The sequence below is a fragment of the Buteo buteo genome, chromosome 10 (genome assembly GCF_964188355.1).
Source record: "Buteo buteo chromosome 10, bButBut1.hap1.1, whole genome shotgun sequence".
Lineage (NCBI taxonomy): Eukaryota > Metazoa > Chordata > Aves > Accipitriformes > Accipitridae > Buteo > Buteo buteo.
Genome location: NC_134180.1, coordinates 2,691,052 through 2,710,416, shown reverse-complemented (window position 1 = coordinate 2,710,416; position 19,365 = coordinate 2,691,052). Strand labels below are relative to the sequence as shown.

The 19,365-nt window shown below is 38.2% G+C and overlaps 1 protein-coding gene across 8 annotated transcripts in view; it reads right to left on the bottom strand.

Moving 5' to 3' along the window:
- EPS15L1 (epidermal growth factor receptor pathway substrate 15 like 1) overlaps nt 1-19,063 on the bottom strand; it is a 47,352-nt gene extending 28,289 nt beyond the window's left edge. For 3 of the 8 annotated variants that reach the window (XM_075037991.1, XM_075037989.1, XM_075037995.1), the window contains exons 1-17: nt 18,994-19,063; nt 13,751-13,792; nt 13,441-13,530; nt 13,051-13,098; nt 12,254-12,349; nt 11,573-11,635; nt 10,514-10,639; nt 8,033-8,092; nt 7,460-7,696; nt 6,703-6,860; nt 6,069-6,225; nt 5,328-5,390; nt 3,660-3,745; nt 3,182-3,254; nt 2,479-2,646; nt 1,441-1,638; nt 998-1,162 (exon numbers count right to left, since the gene is read on the bottom strand). In XM_075037991.1, the coding sequence (XP_074894092.1) occupies nt 998-1,162; nt 1,441-1,638; nt 2,479-2,646; nt 3,182-3,254; nt 3,660-3,745; nt 5,328-5,390; nt 6,069-6,225; nt 6,703-6,860; nt 7,460-7,696; nt 8,033-8,092; nt 10,514-10,639; nt 11,573-11,635; nt 12,254-12,349; nt 13,051-13,098; nt 13,441-13,530; nt 13,751-13,792; nt 18,994-19,023 (1,860 nt within the window). In that variant the 5' untranslated portion in view covers nt 19,024-19,063. Of the gene's footprint in view, nt 1-997; nt 1,163-1,440; nt 1,639-2,478; nt 2,647-3,181; nt 3,255-3,659; nt 3,746-5,327; nt 5,391-6,068; nt 6,226-6,702; nt 6,861-7,459; nt 7,697-8,032; nt 8,093-10,513; nt 10,640-11,572; nt 11,636-12,253; nt 12,350-13,050; nt 13,099-13,440; nt 13,531-13,750; nt 13,793-18,993 lie in introns of those variants that run through there. The other 5 variants (XM_075037993.1, XM_075037994.1, XM_075037990.1 and 2 more) reach the window with 4 other exon arrangements.
- Between the last annotated feature and the right edge of the window lie 302 nt (nt 19,064-19,365).

Below are 19,365 nucleotides of genomic sequence, written 5' to 3'. Positions count from 1 at the left end.
TTTTAACCTACACTTTTTTCTTTTCAGCATTTTTACAGAGGAAGCGTAAAGCAGGGCATAAAGGTAGCATGCCTGCTGAATATTTATTAATACACTGTACACGACATATTTAACTTCATACTAAAACCATAGTAAATACTGTGCTTACAAGGATTTTGGAAATTATGTTTCCCTAATGAGGAAGCACCAAGTACATGTGCAAGTAGAATCAAGGACGTATGCAACTTCCATATTTAAACTGAAGAAATAGGCTTAAAAAATGAAAAATCTTGTGATTTAGAGTATTATTAAATATCCAAATCAACAATTGAAACCCAAAAGAAATTGACTGGAAAAATCTTTAAGAACCTGAAGGATCTTATGAATTGGGAAAAATACTGATTAAAAGAAAACACAATAAATGAGATAAATGATGCTGGAATTGCTTAAGCTGAAGAGAACTATCGATGTCTGTTGGGAAGGGAAAGTGTTTTTTACTGAAATATGTAATAAATATAGCTCACTGCAAAGGAGAAATTTGTATAGCTTCTTTTGGAAATAAGAAAGAAATACATGATTAAAGGGAAGTTTACAGCAAGAGAAGGTGTCACCTTGGTAAACTGGAGAACTTGAGAGAAAAAAACAAAACACCTGAATTGGAAATAAAGTCCTACCTAGTTCCTGAGACTAAAGATGTGACAGGTTGCAAATCAAGGGTTAACATGACCTTTTCTTTTTGTTTCCATAATTACAGTTTTCTTACGTATCCACACTGTTACAGTTAGACAGGCACCAAATCCTAGCACAAGATCTAACCCAACGCTTAAAAATCAGGTTTTCCATCAGCATTAAAATCTTTGCCCTGCCTTGCACTGGAGATTGCTACCTTGCAGGGATCACGGTATTTCCTAAAATACCAAAAGCCACCTAAGCAAACATCTTAACTATTTCAGATTAGGTGCAAGTTACAAACCTAATTATTGTAAAATACACTAAACCACAGTAATTTTTTTTTTACCATAGCTCCATAATTGCTTCTTTCCGTCTGCCCAAGGCCTTCACTTATATCTGCTAAATTCGTCAGACTACCGCCGTGAATCCCATTGAGAGCTTCATTATATTCTTCTATACTCTTATTGACTTCTTGATGACTATCTTGAAGTTGAGAAAGTTTACTTCTTGCCTAAGCAGCGAAAAATGCTTTATTATGTTATGCATTCAATAACACTGTCATTCTTGCATTCTTATTAAACACGGTTGCCAGACAGCTGCATTTTCCCCCCACCAGAGCTGAACTTTTCCTGACTCAAACTAGGAATTAACCTACTAAGCACCAGTCAAAAAGGCTTATTTCATGAACCAGTATTTTTTTTCTCTTCTGAAAAATAATCTTTCTAGGTGATGTTCAACTCTTAGCCTTTCAAGAAGCAAAAGAGAAGTTGTATAAACTACAGTGAATACCTGGTTTATTTCCTCCTGTGTTGATTTTAAAGATTTGATTATTGTTTCAAGCTGCACTTTTCCAGCCTGGATACTCTGCTCTAGCTGAGTCTCTTCTTGCTGGAGGCGATTCAGCTCTGCTTTTGCTCTATTAAGGTCATCTTCCTGTAATTTTAAATCTGATTCCTGAGACTGAATCTGCATTTTTAGTGATGAAATCTGAAACAAAACATTACAAAAATCAGAGTGAAATCTGAAATAAATGTACCTTAATAAATCATGAATTTATAATAAAGAATAGGAAGTTGTAAAGCAATCTATCAACCGCTAAGGAAGATAACAAGAACTTAATATGAAGAACTGCATACTTATTATGTTACACAAAATCCTTGATAAAAAAAGCACATAGGACATTCAATAAAACCAAGAAATTTTAATATTTTAAATTACAGAAATACCACATTAACTATAAAGGCAATTAAAAGGTGTTTCTGAGATGGTTACCTTGCAGTTTTCAGAATTTGGCTCTTTTTCCATTCAAACATTTACCAAGTATTATAAAGTTGACTTTTAACTCTGATAAGAGTTAAAATGACACAGTTGCATATGATTCTCCTTATATGCTTTCTTACTTATACACTAAGTTTCTACATTAAGATAACATATGCTAGCTACATTGGCAATTGTATCACCTGAAAACCCACTTTTAACTCAGAATACTGATGAGGTTCACAGTGATCAAATGTTGATGACTGCGTCATGGGTCAGTAATAATGCTTCTCAACTACCCTATTAGGTTGAATAAATGTTTCATATATTCACAGAACAATAACAATTTACACAGAAAGGGACCCTTGGAGATCATCTGATTCAACCCCCCATTTCCAACCATTATGAAAGATATTTAGGTTCCCAAAATCCTTTCTTGGACCTCTGTATTTGTGTGCAAATTGGTATTTATGGTAAAAATGAAAAACAAAGCAAGCTTATTCATTAAATATATAGAATTTCCTTCAACAAAAGACACAATACTCTTGAGCATGTCCAGAATTAACGTACACTCACCACCTGTGTTTCTTCCTGGCATTTCTGCCTTACATCGTTCAGCATATCTTTCAGTTTGGCTTTCTGCTGGTCCATTTCATCCAGGCGGTCTTGGGCATCTTGCTTCTGAGCCTCTAGCTCTTGCAAGTTACTTGTCTCCCTATCTAAATCATTTTGTAGTTCCTGAGGAAAATTCCACAGTTTGTAACTTACATTTAGCTGTTATCTTAGAGGAATGGTCAACCACAGACAAACAGGCTAGCAAAATCCAAAACATTTTCTATGTCATATAGGCTATTGCTTGCATGTGTACGTTTTGTTTCTGCAGGAACTTGTATGAGACCGTAGGAAATAAATCAGTGCCCACAAGATGGAAAGAGACTGTGACACAGAGCACATATCATTGAGCTATCCTAATTTCAAACCCAATACTCTTTGAACAATGTTTTCCTAAATTACAGTGTTAGTCAAGCACAAACAAAAAAAGACATTTCAAACTGTTCACCTATCATCATCTACTTATATCAACCAGCATCAGAAGAAAACACTTCTGATGGAGAACAGGAAAATAAAGATCTTTCTGTAAGCTAGAGGAAAATCCCATGAAAGGAGGAAGGGTTTGCCCAGAAGCAACATAAGGAAAGACAGAAGAATGCTTAATTCCCCATATATTATTTTAGATTAAAATGAAAACTAATATGATAAATAGAGTTTTTACCTGGACTTCATTGGTTTTCTGTCTGATTGATTCTTCCTTTTCCCTAATGTCTTGCTCTAGCGAGTATTTTTCTCTGTAAGATAAACAAGCACGCAGATTCATGAACAGTTAAATAATACAACATACACATGCATGCATGCAAAAATCAATTAAATAGTATTCTGGAAACACCACACAGCCCAAAATGCCAGCCCATATCCTGATATATTCTTTAAAGGAGTAAAAGTGTATACCTATCAATTGTTCTTTGAAAAATACTATCAGTTCCATAATCAATCTTCTGAAGTCACCTGGTAGAACCCAGGCTGGCTTTATGTAATTGGCTAAGTGTAGGGTATCAGTGGGAGATTGCCACCAACTTCAGTGACAAGTAATGATAAACTGACTAATAGAAAACAAAAGTAACAAGACACATCAGTACTATGTTCTTAATTGGTTCTCCTACTCCAAGATTTTCTTAGTAGTCCACAACTATTACCTCTGCAGCTGTGCAATTTCTTGACTAATATCATCCAGTTCCTTCACGCCTGTAAATTCTCCTGATCCAACAGAACTTGAACTATCCTGTTAAGAACGAAATAGTCTATTAAAATGCCAAGTCATAACAGAAGACCTTCCTTTACAAAGGCTGAGGACAAAGGTGGGACACAGTCCTCATTATATGCATTTGCAAAATTCTATGGAAGACATCAAATTATTATGCAAAAACCACCGAGCGTGCCACACAATTCTACCTGTGAGACAGGAGAATTTTCTCTATGCCCATTTACCAGATGGGATAGTTGAAATAAACAGCAGTTAAAGGACATGCACAATGTCAACAAATAAACTGCAGGCAATGGTAGAATTCAAATTAAAAAACTAAAACCCCAGCTCTGCTACAGTCAATAGCAAAGCTTCCAGGGAACTTAACGAAATCATATTGTAATTTCAGTCTTCTTGAGCCCTGCCACAAATTAATGCCAAGTTCTACAATTATACCCAATTTCCTGCAGGTCATTTCTACAGCCATTCAGGCACAGATCAAGGAAGATGCAGAGGGTATCCCTTTTCTTTTAGACAAGAAAATTGTCACTAGAAATTATGAAGAAAGGATCTCAGCATTTGATAAAAAATTTGTTATTATTATAAAAAGGATTGCTAGTTTTTTGAAAAAAATCACTGCAACTGAGCAAAAACTGCAACACAAACTCACTGCTAGTATGACAAAATCAGGAGACCTACCATTTTTAAAAAGCATTTTAAAAAAAGAGACAGTACAGTTTGCTTGCTTCGTTCACTTTGAGATTACCATGATAACCACAGAAAGTTTGGCTTTATTCAGTATTAAACAAAAAAAAGCCCAAGAACCCAACCAACAAATCACAAACAGATAGCATAGTAAAATGTGACATTTTTTGCAGAAACAAATTGAATATACAGTTTCAGTAAGTTAATTAAGTCCTCACTTTTGGGTGAGCATTCCTTTTGTTAATATGCCATTAAGTAATCATAAATAACAACAATCCAGACTAATTCTTCAAGCTAGCAAATCAAAAGCTTCTAATATCCCTTTTATATTTTCAGACCAGATACTGATTTGCCGAGAGACCTGTACTGTATGCTGTACAGGGTCATAATAAGGTGTTACCCAGTATGATTATGAAATGAGTTAAAATGAGCTGCTGCATTGGTTAGGCTAACACAGTTCATTGTTCCACATGAACAGAAAACTAATCTGCTATGTTCACAGTAGCATACAGTTTATTTCATGTTACATTCAGCTAAAACCACAGCAGATGAGAAAAAAAGATACAATGAATTGAAAATAATGGGAAGCTTAAAGCTCTCATACTAAGGTGTATTTATTGCCCACAGCTTCAGAGAACTAGTACACAAGTAACTTTAACATGCCAACACCGAGTTGCCTGTCAAAGAACTTCTTGACAGATCAATGTGTCTCAAATTGTTGAAGGAAGCAATATTACCAGGTCAACAGCCAATACTGGTAACTTCACACTACTGTGACATTATCATCATGCCAAGAGCAAGTGTCACAGAACAAGAGCAAAGAGACAGGAGAAGGGGTAGAAATAAAAACTTCTTTAAAGTTACAAGTAGCATACATAAACAAATTTGCATTCTTTTGGACATTACAATTACTCACACGACGCATTTCTGTTAGTGCTGAGATCTCAGTTCCTACAGGGGTCAAGTAACCTGACAGAGTCTATAGGAAAAGGATATAGGAAAAACCTTAAAAGGACCAGAGCAACAGCAACAAAAATATATTTAGAGGCTCAAAAGCTTTCTGGTTAGGGAAAGTAAAAAAAAGTAAAGGAAAATACTATGTAATTTATAGAAAGGGTTCAATAAAAGATTAGATGCTCCAGTAAAATGGAATTAGCAGAGATGGATATACAACTATGGACTGTCATGCTACAAGGGACGAATCAACCACCAATTCCTAGAAACTAGGAAGTCATCACTCTTCATTTAGCCATTAAAAAATTTTACATTTTCATGGGAGGAATTTGGTACTGATCACAGTCAGGGACAGGCTACTAGACCAGCTTTTAACAGTTGCTTTTAACAGTTTCCTGAAGTTAAAAAAAACCCTTCTCTATAACAAAGGAGTATTTTTCATGCTACACTTTTCTCAACGCTGTTATTCCCTTATTTATGGAATAGTCTACTGCATTTTTCTTTATTTACTGTCTTGTGTTGTTAAAAATTGATGTATATTTTCAAATCTTAAAGAATTTTGTAAAAGGAGGTAAGAAAAAAAAATATTGGCAATTCTTTACTGTAATATTAAAAAAAAATAAATTTACAAAATTAATACTCAAAGCCCATTACTTTCAAAGCACATAAGCTCAGTATTATCTACAAATAATCAATGACTTACCTGTATGGGAGTGTTCCTCTCTGTGGGAGGGATCATATCTGGGGTCAACACTTGTGGAGGATCAATCCCTTTACTGACCTTCTGTTGAATGAGATACATTGCTAGTGCAAACTGATCTTTGCTTAGCTTTCCCATCTGTCTTGTGTCTGCCAAAGCCCTGGTAAAAAATAGATCATACTAATAAACAAGAAAAGCTTATTTCTCCTCTGCCAAGAAGCCTGAAACACACATATACATGTAATTTCCTTTTGATTCAGCCTCATCAGAGCTTGCTTATTCTAGTGAAAGAGTTCCATAAACAGAGCAGTATTTTATTAGACATATTTAACTGGATAGAACAGCATTACTCTGAGAAAATATTTAGAGCACGAGAACTTCAAAGAACAATCACAATTCACCAACTGACCTATACCCCTCTCCCACAAAAGCAAAGTGAGTGTTTATTTCTCCCTTGTTTTTCCATATAGCCCACATAGTGTAGTACAGCAACAGGACAGGTAAAAGAGGTTGGGTTTGGTGGGGTTTTGGGTTTTTTGTTTTGTTTTGTTTTAATGTTAGGATCACAATTCTGGCTGGGTAATCTGACTTCCCAGATCAGCAAGTTACAAAAATACAGCTACTAGAGAATTCTTACCATATATGTGCTAGGAGATTCTGAGACAGACCTGAATGCATAAAAATGTCCTTTACTTCTTGGCCACTCACAAAACCATCCATGTCTGTGTCTGTTTTTAAGAAAATTTCATCGTATCGCACTTTTTCAGACATCGGTACTACCCAATTCACAGATGGCTGTAAAACAAAGTTTTATATTTCAAAAGTAGATAAACAGTCTTTATCAACACACTGAGTATATATGACATTATTCAGACAGATGTGCTGAACATCTTGCACAATCAAGTCTGGTAAATAGGTACTTCCCCTTTTCCCATTAAAGTTTTAGCTTAATACTTTTTATCTGAATTAGCAATACTGATAAACTCCTATTCATCAGTTGAAAAGCATTCATTCTTTCAAAATACGGACCCAACTAGGTATACTAAGTCCTGCTAATAACACGGGAGCTTTAGAAGGTAGATTAATGATTTCTTTGATATTAAAGCAGATACATGAATAAAACCTTTCTATGGTTTCACTTTCTAGGAAAAGTGAAAATTCCCTGTAAGATTTGCTAACTCATGGTCACTCTGACTAAAATTCACCTGCTCTTCTTCCGTTCTTCCATGTCTAACCATTCTCATTTCATTCCCTCCAGCCAAATCACCTAACAACAAACATATTTTCAGAAAAGTACTCACATGAGGCAGAAATCAAAAAGCAGTTTTATTTTTTTCCTGCAGTTTACTGATACCAGAAAGAAAAAAAAAAAAAAAAAAAAAAAAGATTTGTACCTGTGCTTGTTTGATGCTGTGCTTGGGAGACAAACTCCCTGTGCTGTTCAGACTGTTGACACTACCATGAGATGGGGTAGAACGGAGGCTATCTTTTGGTGGAGGACTTGCAGGGAGAACAGGAACTGCACCAGGAAAGACAGGCGTCTTCTTTCTTTTAGAAGGTGGTATGAGAGAAGGGGGTAATAGTGAAGGAACTGGCTCTTTCTCAAGAGCTCTATAAACCAAATGCATTGCCTGCAAAGGCAAAAAGGTCAGATAACATTAACAATTAGAAGAAAAAGTAACAAGATTTTCCAGTGTCAGTCATTTACATATCAGTAAAACAAAGACAGTAAGATTAGAGACATAAACCAGAGCAGATAATTTTGAATGTAATTCCAAAAAGTTTAATCTTGATGACACAGGCAAGAGTCAGTAGATGGATTTGAGAAAGATCATTTAATAGCTCCATGTGAACAACTTAGATTAGAAGAGTCAACTGTAGCAGAGAAAGCTGCAAAGCTCTTGAGAAAAAACTGAGCAATTTGCTTTAGCAGACACACTGTGAATTGCGAATTTAAAGCAACTTACCACAGCAAATTCATCCTTGTCCAGGTGACCATCTTTATCAATATCACTGAGATCCCAGACCTACAGCAATTATGACAAAAACAATGATTTAGAGAACAAGTTATATCTTGTGCTGTTGATGTTAATTGTCATCATATTAAGCATGCTCTCTAAAGACTCCTAATAGATTTTTGTGAAGATCATATTAGTTATATTAGACCTAGTGCCCTGGTTTTTGGCTGGGATAGAGTTGATTTTCTTCCTAGTAGCTGGTATAGTGTTGTGTTTTGGATTTAGTATGAGAATAATGTTGCTAACACACTGATGCTTTCAGTTGCTACTAAGGAATGTTTATACTAAGTCAAGGATTTTTCAAGCTTCTCATGTCCAGCCAGCAAGAAGGCTGGAGGGGCACAAGAAGTTGGGAGGGGACACAGCCGGGACAGCTGACCCAAACTGGCCAAAGGGATATTCCATACCATGCGACGTCATGCCCAGTATATAAACTGGGGGGAGTTGGCAGGGAGGGGTGATTGCTGCTCAGGAACTGACTGGGCGTCAGTCGGTGAGTGGTGAGCAATTGCATTGTGCATCACTTGTTTTCTATATTCTAATACTTTTATTATTATTATTATTGTCATTTTATTATTATTATCATTATTATTATTTTCTTCCTCTTCTGTCCTATTCGACTGTCTTTATCTCAACCCATAAGTTGGGGGGAGTAAGCGAGCAGCTGCATAGTGCTTAGCTGCTGCCTGGAATTAAACCATGACACCTAGCTAAACATTCTCTGATGAAACAGACTGGATTAGAGTTTTCTGGCAATGTAAATCTACACTGGTTCTGGATGCAACACAGGCAGGTTTTTCATCTTTTTATGTTGCAATTAAGGAGTCATCAAGCTGACTAAAAACATCCAGAGGTGGCTTTCAGAATTGTCCAGAGGGTGTGGGCTAGCAGATTGCCCAAATTTGTCTCTTATAAGAAAGTTAAAATATTTTAGAAAAGTCAATACATTTCCAATTTTCATTCCACTCTTAAATTTCTAGTTTTCATTTTTAGTCAAAAAAATATGTCCACCCTCCAGAATTTTCTACAGGACAGAATTTAAGCATCTATCAACTTCAGTTCATTATTAGGTCAAGTACAGTCAACAAAATTTGCAGATTTACAAGGATACAAAACTTTGTGTACTCTAATACTCAGCCATTATCTAGCACTGTTTAATCATCAATATGACTTGGAGACAGTAGAGTGGACAGAAAACTAAGACTGAGACTCAGTCATCTGAACTCTACTCCCAGCTCTATCCCTGGACCTCTGTATAAATTTAAGCTAGTTGAGTACTCCTTTTCCTATTTCCTCAGTCCCCTATCTCGTCCACAAACTTTTCTGGAACAGGAAAAAGCTTCCTGAATTTCTATCGTGACAATAGCAAGATAAAATAGAAAGCCTTTCAAGACTGAGTACTTCACAATATTCAAGTACAGAATTAAAACAAGTCGTACTTAGATTTTGTAGATAATACAAAGAGGCAGTTCTTCCTGAAGAGATGAAAGTGTGTAACATAGATACAGCTCTTACACAGAATGTATTCATTCTCAGTCATATCAATATGCAAAACATTAAAGAATATGTATTTTAAATGGAAGCAGAAAAATACTTTGAGGTTTGCTTCCCTTACAAATATGCAATGGAAGCATTAAACTCAGATCATCAAATCATAGAACAATTTGGGTTGGAAAGGACCTTAAAGATCACCTAGTTCCAACCCCTCCTGCTATGGGTAGGGACACCTTCCACCAGACCATGTTGCTCAAACCACCATCCAACCTGGCCTTGAACACTTCCAGGCATGGGGCATCCACAACTTCTCTGGGCAACCTGTTCCAAGTGTCCCACCACCCTTACCGTAAAGAATTTCATCTTGTATCTAATCTAAATCTACCCTCTTTCATTTTAAAACCATTACCCCTCGTCCTATCACTAGAATCCCTATGTTCCCTGATAGAGTCCCTCCCCATCTTTCCTGTAGGCCCCCTTTAAGTACTGGAGGAATCAAAAGTATTTATAAATATACATGAAAAAAGTACTTGACAATTTGACAGCTACAATAAACTAGGATGTTTTAAAGTGTTCTCTTGTACAAACAGTGGATAGATTTAATGATATGTCTAACTACTTGTATTTGGAAAAATGACAAAACAGTGGAATACAACGTTATAAAAGCTATTATGGTTTAAGAGAGCTTTTTTCTGTTTTTAAATAACCAAAATCAAAACTTCCAGCTCTTAAAATGAATACAGAGTTAATGAAGCCAATCTACTCCAGGGTCCAAATTACTACTATTACTCTCATTTCTAAGTGGAAGACTTCAGTGCACTCGATGTTAAAACTCAGCCAAAACCTGGTCCATGTTGATACATTACATTTAAATATTTAACACTGCAACTACAAGAAGGTAAATAGAGAATAGCTAAATCTAAACAGCATACTTACCCTTCCTAGGATATCAAGAGGTAGCTTTGAATTCATCAGTACTGGTTTTACTTTGTCTCCTGAAAGTAAACCATTTACTGGCAAAAGGCTTTCAAAAATACCATCAAACTTTGCTTTTTCTTCCACCTAGTTGGTAAGAAATAGCCTGAATAAGTAAAAAAGTGTGCCTGTGTGAGTGTTGAAAATGAGATCTTGCAAGAAATTAAGACTGGTCAGTAATGTATTCATTCTAAATTTCCAAGCTTTCTTGCAAGTGCTACCATGCTGTATTTAAATGTAAACCCCATGGAGCTAGATTTAGGAGCTCAGTTTCAAAGCTAAGCTTATGATAGCTAAGAGATTTTAACATGCAGCATACAAGATGTGTTTCTGTAGTGTTCTAAAAGGACAGCGCATTCCGATTAAAACACTGCTGATCAGATTTTAAGCAAACTTTGACAAACTCTGTAGAACTAAAAACTATTCTTCCCAAATAATTTGCTTCCCACTTTAAAGTACAACATGCAAATACAAAAAAAACAAAACAACAAAAAAATCAGCATTAGAAGTTATTTTCTTACATTTCTACCTTTTCAAAAATGTTTGCAATTGAAAATTAACTAAATACAAATACCCTCATGTATGTATCAAAAGTTACTTTTTCCCAATTATATATATAGCGTGTATCACAGAATACTAATTAGAACATAAGAACTCAAGCTTTAAATTGATACTTCAGGATGGATTTGGTGAAATGCTTTGCTGTTCTCAGTGGGGTTCCTTTACACAAACATGAAAGTGCCTACTACTAGGATCCTGGAAGAAATCCAGGCAAAAGATTAAAATTCATTGTGTCTTAAAAACATCACACCAGGGGTTGTCAAAGGCTTGTTTAATACTTATTTCAAATATAAAACTGCAGCTCAATATTCTCTATTGTGCACAAGTCTGTCATCAGAAAGGGAGGACTTCTGAAATGGGAAATATATCTGACAGAAAATTCTCTCACTGGGAAAATTACAGACAAGGAAAATATTTACTTTCAAAGAATGGATGGAATGTATTGTCTTTTACACTTACCCTAACAGCCCAGTGAGTCTCTGTTGAAGGTGGTGTGATCAGCAAAGGACTGCTAGTGTCATGCTAAAAATTAAATAATTTTTTATTTTTATATATATATATCTAAAAACAAATACACACACTTCTGCTTCTAATTCTTACTAATTGCTTTAAGAGATGGTTATAGACATGAAGCTTAACTACACTGAAAAAAAGAAAAAAGGCTGCACATGTACCCAAATTAAAAAAAAAAAAGTCATACTGATTTATACTATTACAGTACTTTGATAAGGACATTAGGTGCATTAGGCACCCAAACACAGAACTAAGACAAGCTAAAGGAGGTTCCACAGCAGCTACTGCAGGCAAAGCTGCAGTCATGCCCTTTGCTACACACTCCTGTCGACCTAGTCCAAAAATAATCTTTTTTTTTTTTTCCCCCATAAATTTAGCAGTTAGCCACATCAGCTTCATGAACAAGCTGACCTTAGTTAAACTTGCATCAGTTTTGCAGTCCAGGAAGGGGCTGGTACATATTACTCAGGAAGACAGGACTATGGCAGCCATTACTGTAGTTGTCTTAAGGAACAGTTTGACAGCAGCCTGAAGTCTCAAAACCATGGCATTTATGAAACAGAAGATTATTCCAGTGTTCTGACTGAAGCCCTAGTTCATACATACATTTAGGTATATATTACTTACAAATTTAGGAGGTGGCACAGTCAAGTTCAGACTGCTCAGGTTAACATCATGGCCATTCTGTGCACATGCTACGAGGCGCAACGCGACATAGAAACCCTACAAACAATAGTGTTTTCTATTAAAAAAAAGCAACCAGTCTATATCAGTCTTCAAGAACTCATTTATGATTTTTACTAACACTGTACATGTGCAACTCAGTAATGTATGGAAACAACAGTGCTATAGCCCCATTCAGTTAACTGCATAGTGGCAACTACCTCACTGCTTTTAAAGATGATTCAGGAAAAACTCTGCAATAACACGGAACAAAGAGCAGAAAACTTCAAAGCTAGTTTTTAAGGACTCTCCCAAAATTAAGTAAATTTCACCAATTTTTCTTAAAAATCAATAATGTTTTAAAAAAATTTCTCCATATCTACAAGTAACTTGGTATTTGATATTCCAAGCCACTTTTAGTAATGCTAGTTATATTTTTCCATGCAAAAAAAGACTTCTAAAATAAATCTTAAAATCATAGTTTGTATTTGTGAAAGACTCAGTGAGTCTGTATCTCTATATCACACACACTGATTATTTACAAAACAAAAGAGAGACAGAAAATTAGATCCAAACTTCTCCAGCAGCCTCACCAAGTAATATACTTGGATATGAGCAGTGCTAGGATAAAACCTCATCTTGTAAACAAAAACTTTAAAAAACAAAAGCTAAGGATAACTACTATTGATATCAGAGTTTTCTTGAAACGAGGCTTATCTGTAGAAGGTAAACTAAGAGGTGTACAGGCACATTTCATTTACCTGTTTATCCAAGTATCCTTTACCCTCTGGGTCAGCCAAATCCCATATCTGTGGAGATACAAAAAAGCCATTGTGATTTTAAAATAAAACTTAACTCAGCTCAAGAGTTCATATTGTATGTCTTGAACTTCAAGTTATGACACACAATGTTATTTAATTCTCAAGTTAATAACAAAAATGTTACAGAAAAGACAATTTTTCCTTTTAGATTCCTATGAAACTTGGAACAATACTTTGGAGTTATTACCAATCTGTGGTTAACCTAACCTGGTTCTATGGATCTGATTTGCATTCCACCAAATTCCTTTTTGCAAACCCCTTCTCTCAATGTTAGCCGCACTTAAGCAAGCGTACAAACAATTACTGCATTACCTAATTCCTTCAACTTACTTTTCCAAGGATAATATCAGAGAGACCAGATTTTTTAAGAAACAGCGCAGCTTCACTTGCCCCAACTCTCCCCGTATATGCTGGATCTACCTGAAAGATAAAAATTCACATTCAGTTGAAGCATGTCTGTCATGAAAGCAGAGCTAAGAAATGACACCCCTCTTGTCTTAGGTTGAGTTATACAAGCACGCATTACCACTCAGCAGAGAATTCACAGAAGTTTAGCACTGCAATGGGGAAAGGAAAGAGAGGGACATCTTAGGGAAGAGGAAAATGCACTTTATTTTTAAATTCTTTTTTAACAACCTACCTGTTTGTAGTAAGTTTCATATAATGGATTCCCAGTAGAAAACTGAAAAACAAGAGAAATGTTAAGAACACAAAGAATGAACTGCAATCACAGATAGCACACCTTCAGGGACTGACAAAAAAAAAAGCATATAGTACTTTGTGTATTACTTCTATCAAAAATATAAAACGGTATGTTAATTCGCTGTGTTCCAAACTGGATACTTGAAATCTAAGAGTGGATAACAGAGATTCCCCCAAAACTTGCAGCCAACAGACTACTGTCACCTCTTAAAACTTCTTATTCACCAGCATTCATATTTAAACTCACACTTTTAATTAACAACACTATATGGTAATATAGTTACCATTACCTTTATATGGTAATAAAGGTTTTGTAGAACAGCTTTGAACTATTTGCCAAGGTATTTCAGATCACAGTTTGAGAACTACTGATATCAAAGGCAGAGTTTTCAACATAACACTGATTTTACTACCTCCTGCATTGTATATATACTTATGGAATAATTTCAGCAGACAATTATATACACACACACAGACACAGGGCCCTGGTATCAAAATATGCCTGTGTTTATGCATTTTCAGGACTAAGATCTTAAATTGACACAGAGTAAAAAAAAAAAAAAAAAAAAAGAATGGTTAATTAACAAAGATCACAATTCCCTGACAATGTTGTTTGAGGATTTTGACTTGGTGTTATCACTGCATTACACAAAAGCAGCAGACACAAAAGGTAGGCCCTGCCTTTTCATAATACTAAACAAGCAGATTCCTCCTCCCTCTTACTAACATTCCAAGCAAATGGGAACTGAAATGCCAAAAGAGGCAGAAGCCCCAACATCCATCTTCCCAGTTGCCTCGTACAATTGCCACACAGGTTATACCTCCACACCATTCTCCAGCCTCAATGCCAAGAGCAAAAATATTATGATCCAGTCTCAAGCAAGTCAACCCTTAGAGCAGTCAAAGGCCTTAAAAAACAAGCAACAAAACAACCCAATAAACACAGCTTAATGACTGAGACGCAGAGAAGTCGAAACATCCCAAAGCCTGCTTGGGGCAACTGCTCTCCACCTACAGGACACAAGTCAGAGATCTGACAAATTATTATTTTGCACTAACTCTGATCACTGCTATATCCCCTCCCAAATGCTACCTTCTTCCTTGCCATCTGCATGGATTTCCAGATGTTCTGCCTACACTGAGGGGAAGGGAGACAGAAACATGATGGAAAAAACCAGACAGATGAAGAGCATGAAATTTTGTTTTACACAAAGAGAATCTTTCTGTAGAGTTTACAATACACATGCCAAATCTTAATTTAAGGAGATATCCAAAATTTCTAAACCCTATTAATCAAAAGCAAGTGAACACTGAGCTCTTCCAAGATCAATTGTTCTACTTGGTTAGAAAGATCATGCATTTTCAGAAGTGCTTCCTTAACATCTTAAATGTACTTCATTTACATCCATCAACAAAACAAGCCACTGCATTCTCCACCCGTACACTCTAGAAGCTCTTGCTCTTCCAGAAGCTGGACAGTCGTTCAGAAGAAAGCTACAAGCATAACTCATAAATCTGACTCATCTTTTTGCTGGCTTGTAAATGATCAGCATAGATATGCACTATGTTCCTGTACAAAGTAGGAAACACATCATTCAGAGAAAAGGTGGAAGTAGGCAATAGTCTGTCCAACTCTGAATAAAATCTAGTATGTTTTAGCCAACTATCACCCAACTATACAACTCTCATTTATCAGATGGCTCAGAGAAGCTAGCCAAAGACCAGCTACGAGCTCCTCTAATTTGGCGAGTATCCTAGAGCACGCAGAGACTGGATTCATACCAAGATACAGAGCAAACCGCTCCAGCAGCAGTATTGAATGATCTCATCCCATCACCAGACATTCTTGACATCCTCATTTGATATTGTCAGCCATGACATACAGCTGAGTTACCTGACAGAGGTGACAAGAATCCAGGGTAATGTGCTTAAATGCTGTCAAGTTTCTTCTACGGCAATATATGCATCCAAGGGCTACTGGAAAGCACTTTACCACTCGATTCCCTACTTGTAGAATTTTACAAAGAGTAAGCCTCTCTGACCGATTTACCTAAATGACTGCATCTCTGTGATGAAACACACCAGACAAAATGGGATCAAGTGATAAAAATAGCATAGCTGCCTACCTACCCGTCACCACATATGACTACATCACTATCATTCAAGAGGATTCTGTAACTTGATGACATCTGCTGATGAAGAACCTACACAAGACAGTGTCAATGCCAGCAATCAGAGAAAAGCATTTTGAAAAGTTTGCAGTTGAGTGGTCAAAGGATATAACCTGTTATACAGCGGTTCAGTTTGACTTACAGTTTAACAACGCTCTGGTTTCAGTGCCTACTCCATATTCCCCAAAATGTCATCTATGACCAGCGCTTCACACCATCTCCCAGACGCTTCAGAACCCTTGTGCCTTGTTGTTTGACCTCTAAGTTGATTTCCTGTACAAATCTGAAGTTCAAGTCTTGAACTTGCACTCTCACAGCAGATCTGGTACACTGCATTTGTGGTACGCAGTACGCGCACGTGCATAAGTCTCCACGTCCCTTAATGCAGGTCTGGGAAAAAGGCAGGCTTAAGCTGCTGCCACCAGAACAATTAATAAAGCCAGTTCCTAGCAGCCCTCTTTCCGGAGGTCATCTCAGGGCCACAAAGAACTTTGGATAAGATGAATTATTTTTCTTGATGTTCTCCCGTTTCACAATTTTTTTTCACCCACTCTTGTCACATCCTATAACGGATGAAAATAGGTACTGTGAAAAGGGAAAAAACCCAACGTGTCCCACAAAAATGAGAGCCAAAAGAAGGTCACTGCTACCCCAGAAAGATTACCTTTGCCCTTATTCTACTTGCTGAGTATCCTGAGTTGTCTCAGAAAACTGAGCTACAAAATCATCTGTGCTGTCCCCAAATCTCTAACATAACTCTCCATGACCTCCAGAGGCTGTAGGTTGAACATGCGTGGCACAGTGGAAAGACCACTGATAAGGTGATCAAATATTCAAGAAAATAAAATTATCAAAGGTAAATAAATCCAGTTTCAGTTGTTGTTTAACTCCAAGAACTGATTTTACATGCTTGCTCTTCAACTGTTTTTAGGCGTAGCCGGTTGAAACAAAGACAGCTAAAATGTTAAATAATTTGCATACCGTTAGACATGTAAATTCTCTTTCATAAAAGCATCATAAAAAACATTACTTCATAGAACAATAGAACCATAATAAAATTCATTTATGAGAACAAATATGGTTAAACACTTTCACATGCTTGAATTAACCATATTGTTTATAACTCCTAATATGTTGATATCAATACTTATTTTATATCTTTCTAAGTGAACATGCTTTAACATTACAGCACCTGTAACTTCTCCCATTCTTTTTAATATCATTTCTGCCATTTATTATAACTAGCATATATCTCTGTAGTAATCATGAAATTGAGGTTATTAAAAGAGAAAGTTTATTAATTTCCAGAAAAAAAAATATCTGTTTACTGCCCTGATTATAGGTAGATTACTCTTGACAGTTCAATATAGGAAAAAAAAAAGTTTGAAAACTGGAATGCTTCCAGTGAATTAGCTGGAAAATAATACATCAAAATAACTGTTATGTTCACAGAATGTGGCCCTTTTTCCCTCAAGGTAATATATTAAGTTATACGAAAGAAAACACCATTGATGCCAATCTCTCAAGTATCAATTAGAATTTAAAAAACAAACTCTTTCAAGTCCAGAGTTTATTTTACATATATATTTTGCACCACATTACTGAACTTGAAAACTTTTGCTAACAGTTTGTATGTGCATGGATGTTTTCAGATGTTTCAGAACATGTTCATTTAATTAAACAGATGTTAATCAGGACTCCTACTGCTATTCAAAAGCTAAAAAACAGTGCACTCTCTTAATGAGACACACAGCAAACTACCAATTACCCAAGTATGACATACCTCCACTGAAAGATAAATTTGCAGAGTATCACAAATACAGGTCCATTATTAAAAGGAAATGGATACATTTAAATAATTTGAACTACCAATAGCTGTTGTTCTGAATTCCTGGCTGGCCTAGCCACAGTGTAGAAAACAGTTTTAAATTCAAGGCACTGGGGAGTGGTGGGGTGGCGTTGCTTTTCTTTTGTTTTAAAGGAAATAAGTAAACTGACTATCTTCATAGCAGTATGGAAAAGAGTAAACAGCGGTCACACTGTTCAGGTTTAAATTATTTGGGTGAGAAATTAATAAAAAAACCCAACTTGTAACAACAACAAAAATGATCCACCCAAGGATCCCAAACATTAAAGCAGAGCTCGAAAAGGCACGCCACCCTCCCTGTGGGAGAGGAGCTCCAAGGTTCAGGGTCTCCCCTGCAGAATCCCCTCTCTCCTGCTGAGGGGTGAAATCCTCCTCCTCATTCCTACGGACTGAGTCCTTTTACCGGTGTACCCGCGCCTATGGCTACGCTACTCACGCACCTCCCAAATATTAAGCACAGTCATGACACCCCAACAGCCGAAGGCGGCATTAACCCCGTGTTACAAAGAAAAAAAACAAACAACAAGGTGACGTGACCCAAGTCAGAGAGTCCCGAGCAGACGACGAGCCCCCATCCCTCCCTGCAGCCCAGCCCCCGGCCCTCAGACCCCCGGCACCGCATTAACCCCCGCAGCTCAGAGCCAGGAGGGTTTTTGCAGCTCGGGGAGGGAAAGAATTCAGAAAGCCTCGGTGTTCCCCTTCCCCCGGGGGACAGCCCTTGGGGCCTCCGTGAGGGGAAGGAGCCAGCGCCTTTTGTGCCCCCACAGAAACGGCCGGAGCCCGCCCAGGGGAGGCTCAGCCCCGGCCCGACGGCGGGGGACAGCCGGGGGCTGCTGGTCCCCCCCGTCCCCACACAGGGCCTGTTTCCCGCCGCGCACCGACCCTCTCCCCTCCGCGGGCCGAGCCACCCCCCGATGGCGGGGAGAGGCAGGGCCTATGCCCCAGTGCCGACCCGGCCCCGGATGCACCCGCCTGCGGGAGGAGGAGGAGGAGGAGAAGGAGGAGAAGGGGGGGACCCGCAGCGGGAAGGGCCCGCTCCCCCTTCCCCGATCGGCGCTCAACCACCGGCGCCAAATGGCCGCCCCCCCCCACACCCCCCGCAACTAGGGTCCGGCCGCCGGCGGGCCGGGCCGGGCCGGTTACCTGCTGGCTGAGGGGGATGAGCGCCGCCATCTTCCTCCCGTGATTCGGGCAGCGGCCGGGGCGGGGGGAAAGGCGGAGCGAGCGGCGGCGGCGGGAGACCGCCCGGCCGCGCCTGGCACCGCGGGGCCCCGCTGGGCCTGGCCTCGGCCGGCGGGCGGGCGGGCGGGCGGGGGGCCGGGGCCTTGGTGGGCCGCCGCGAAGCTTTGAGGAGACGCGTTTGACCCTGGGAACAAAGCGACGGGGGTTTATCTGTGCCCGGCAGGTCGTTCCCGAGCGCGATGAGTTGGTCCCGCTGTCCCGCCCCTGCTTCCCGCAGTCTCTCTGCTCTCCCAGGCAGGGCTCTCTCCAGCCAAGCTGGCAGTGACCTACCTA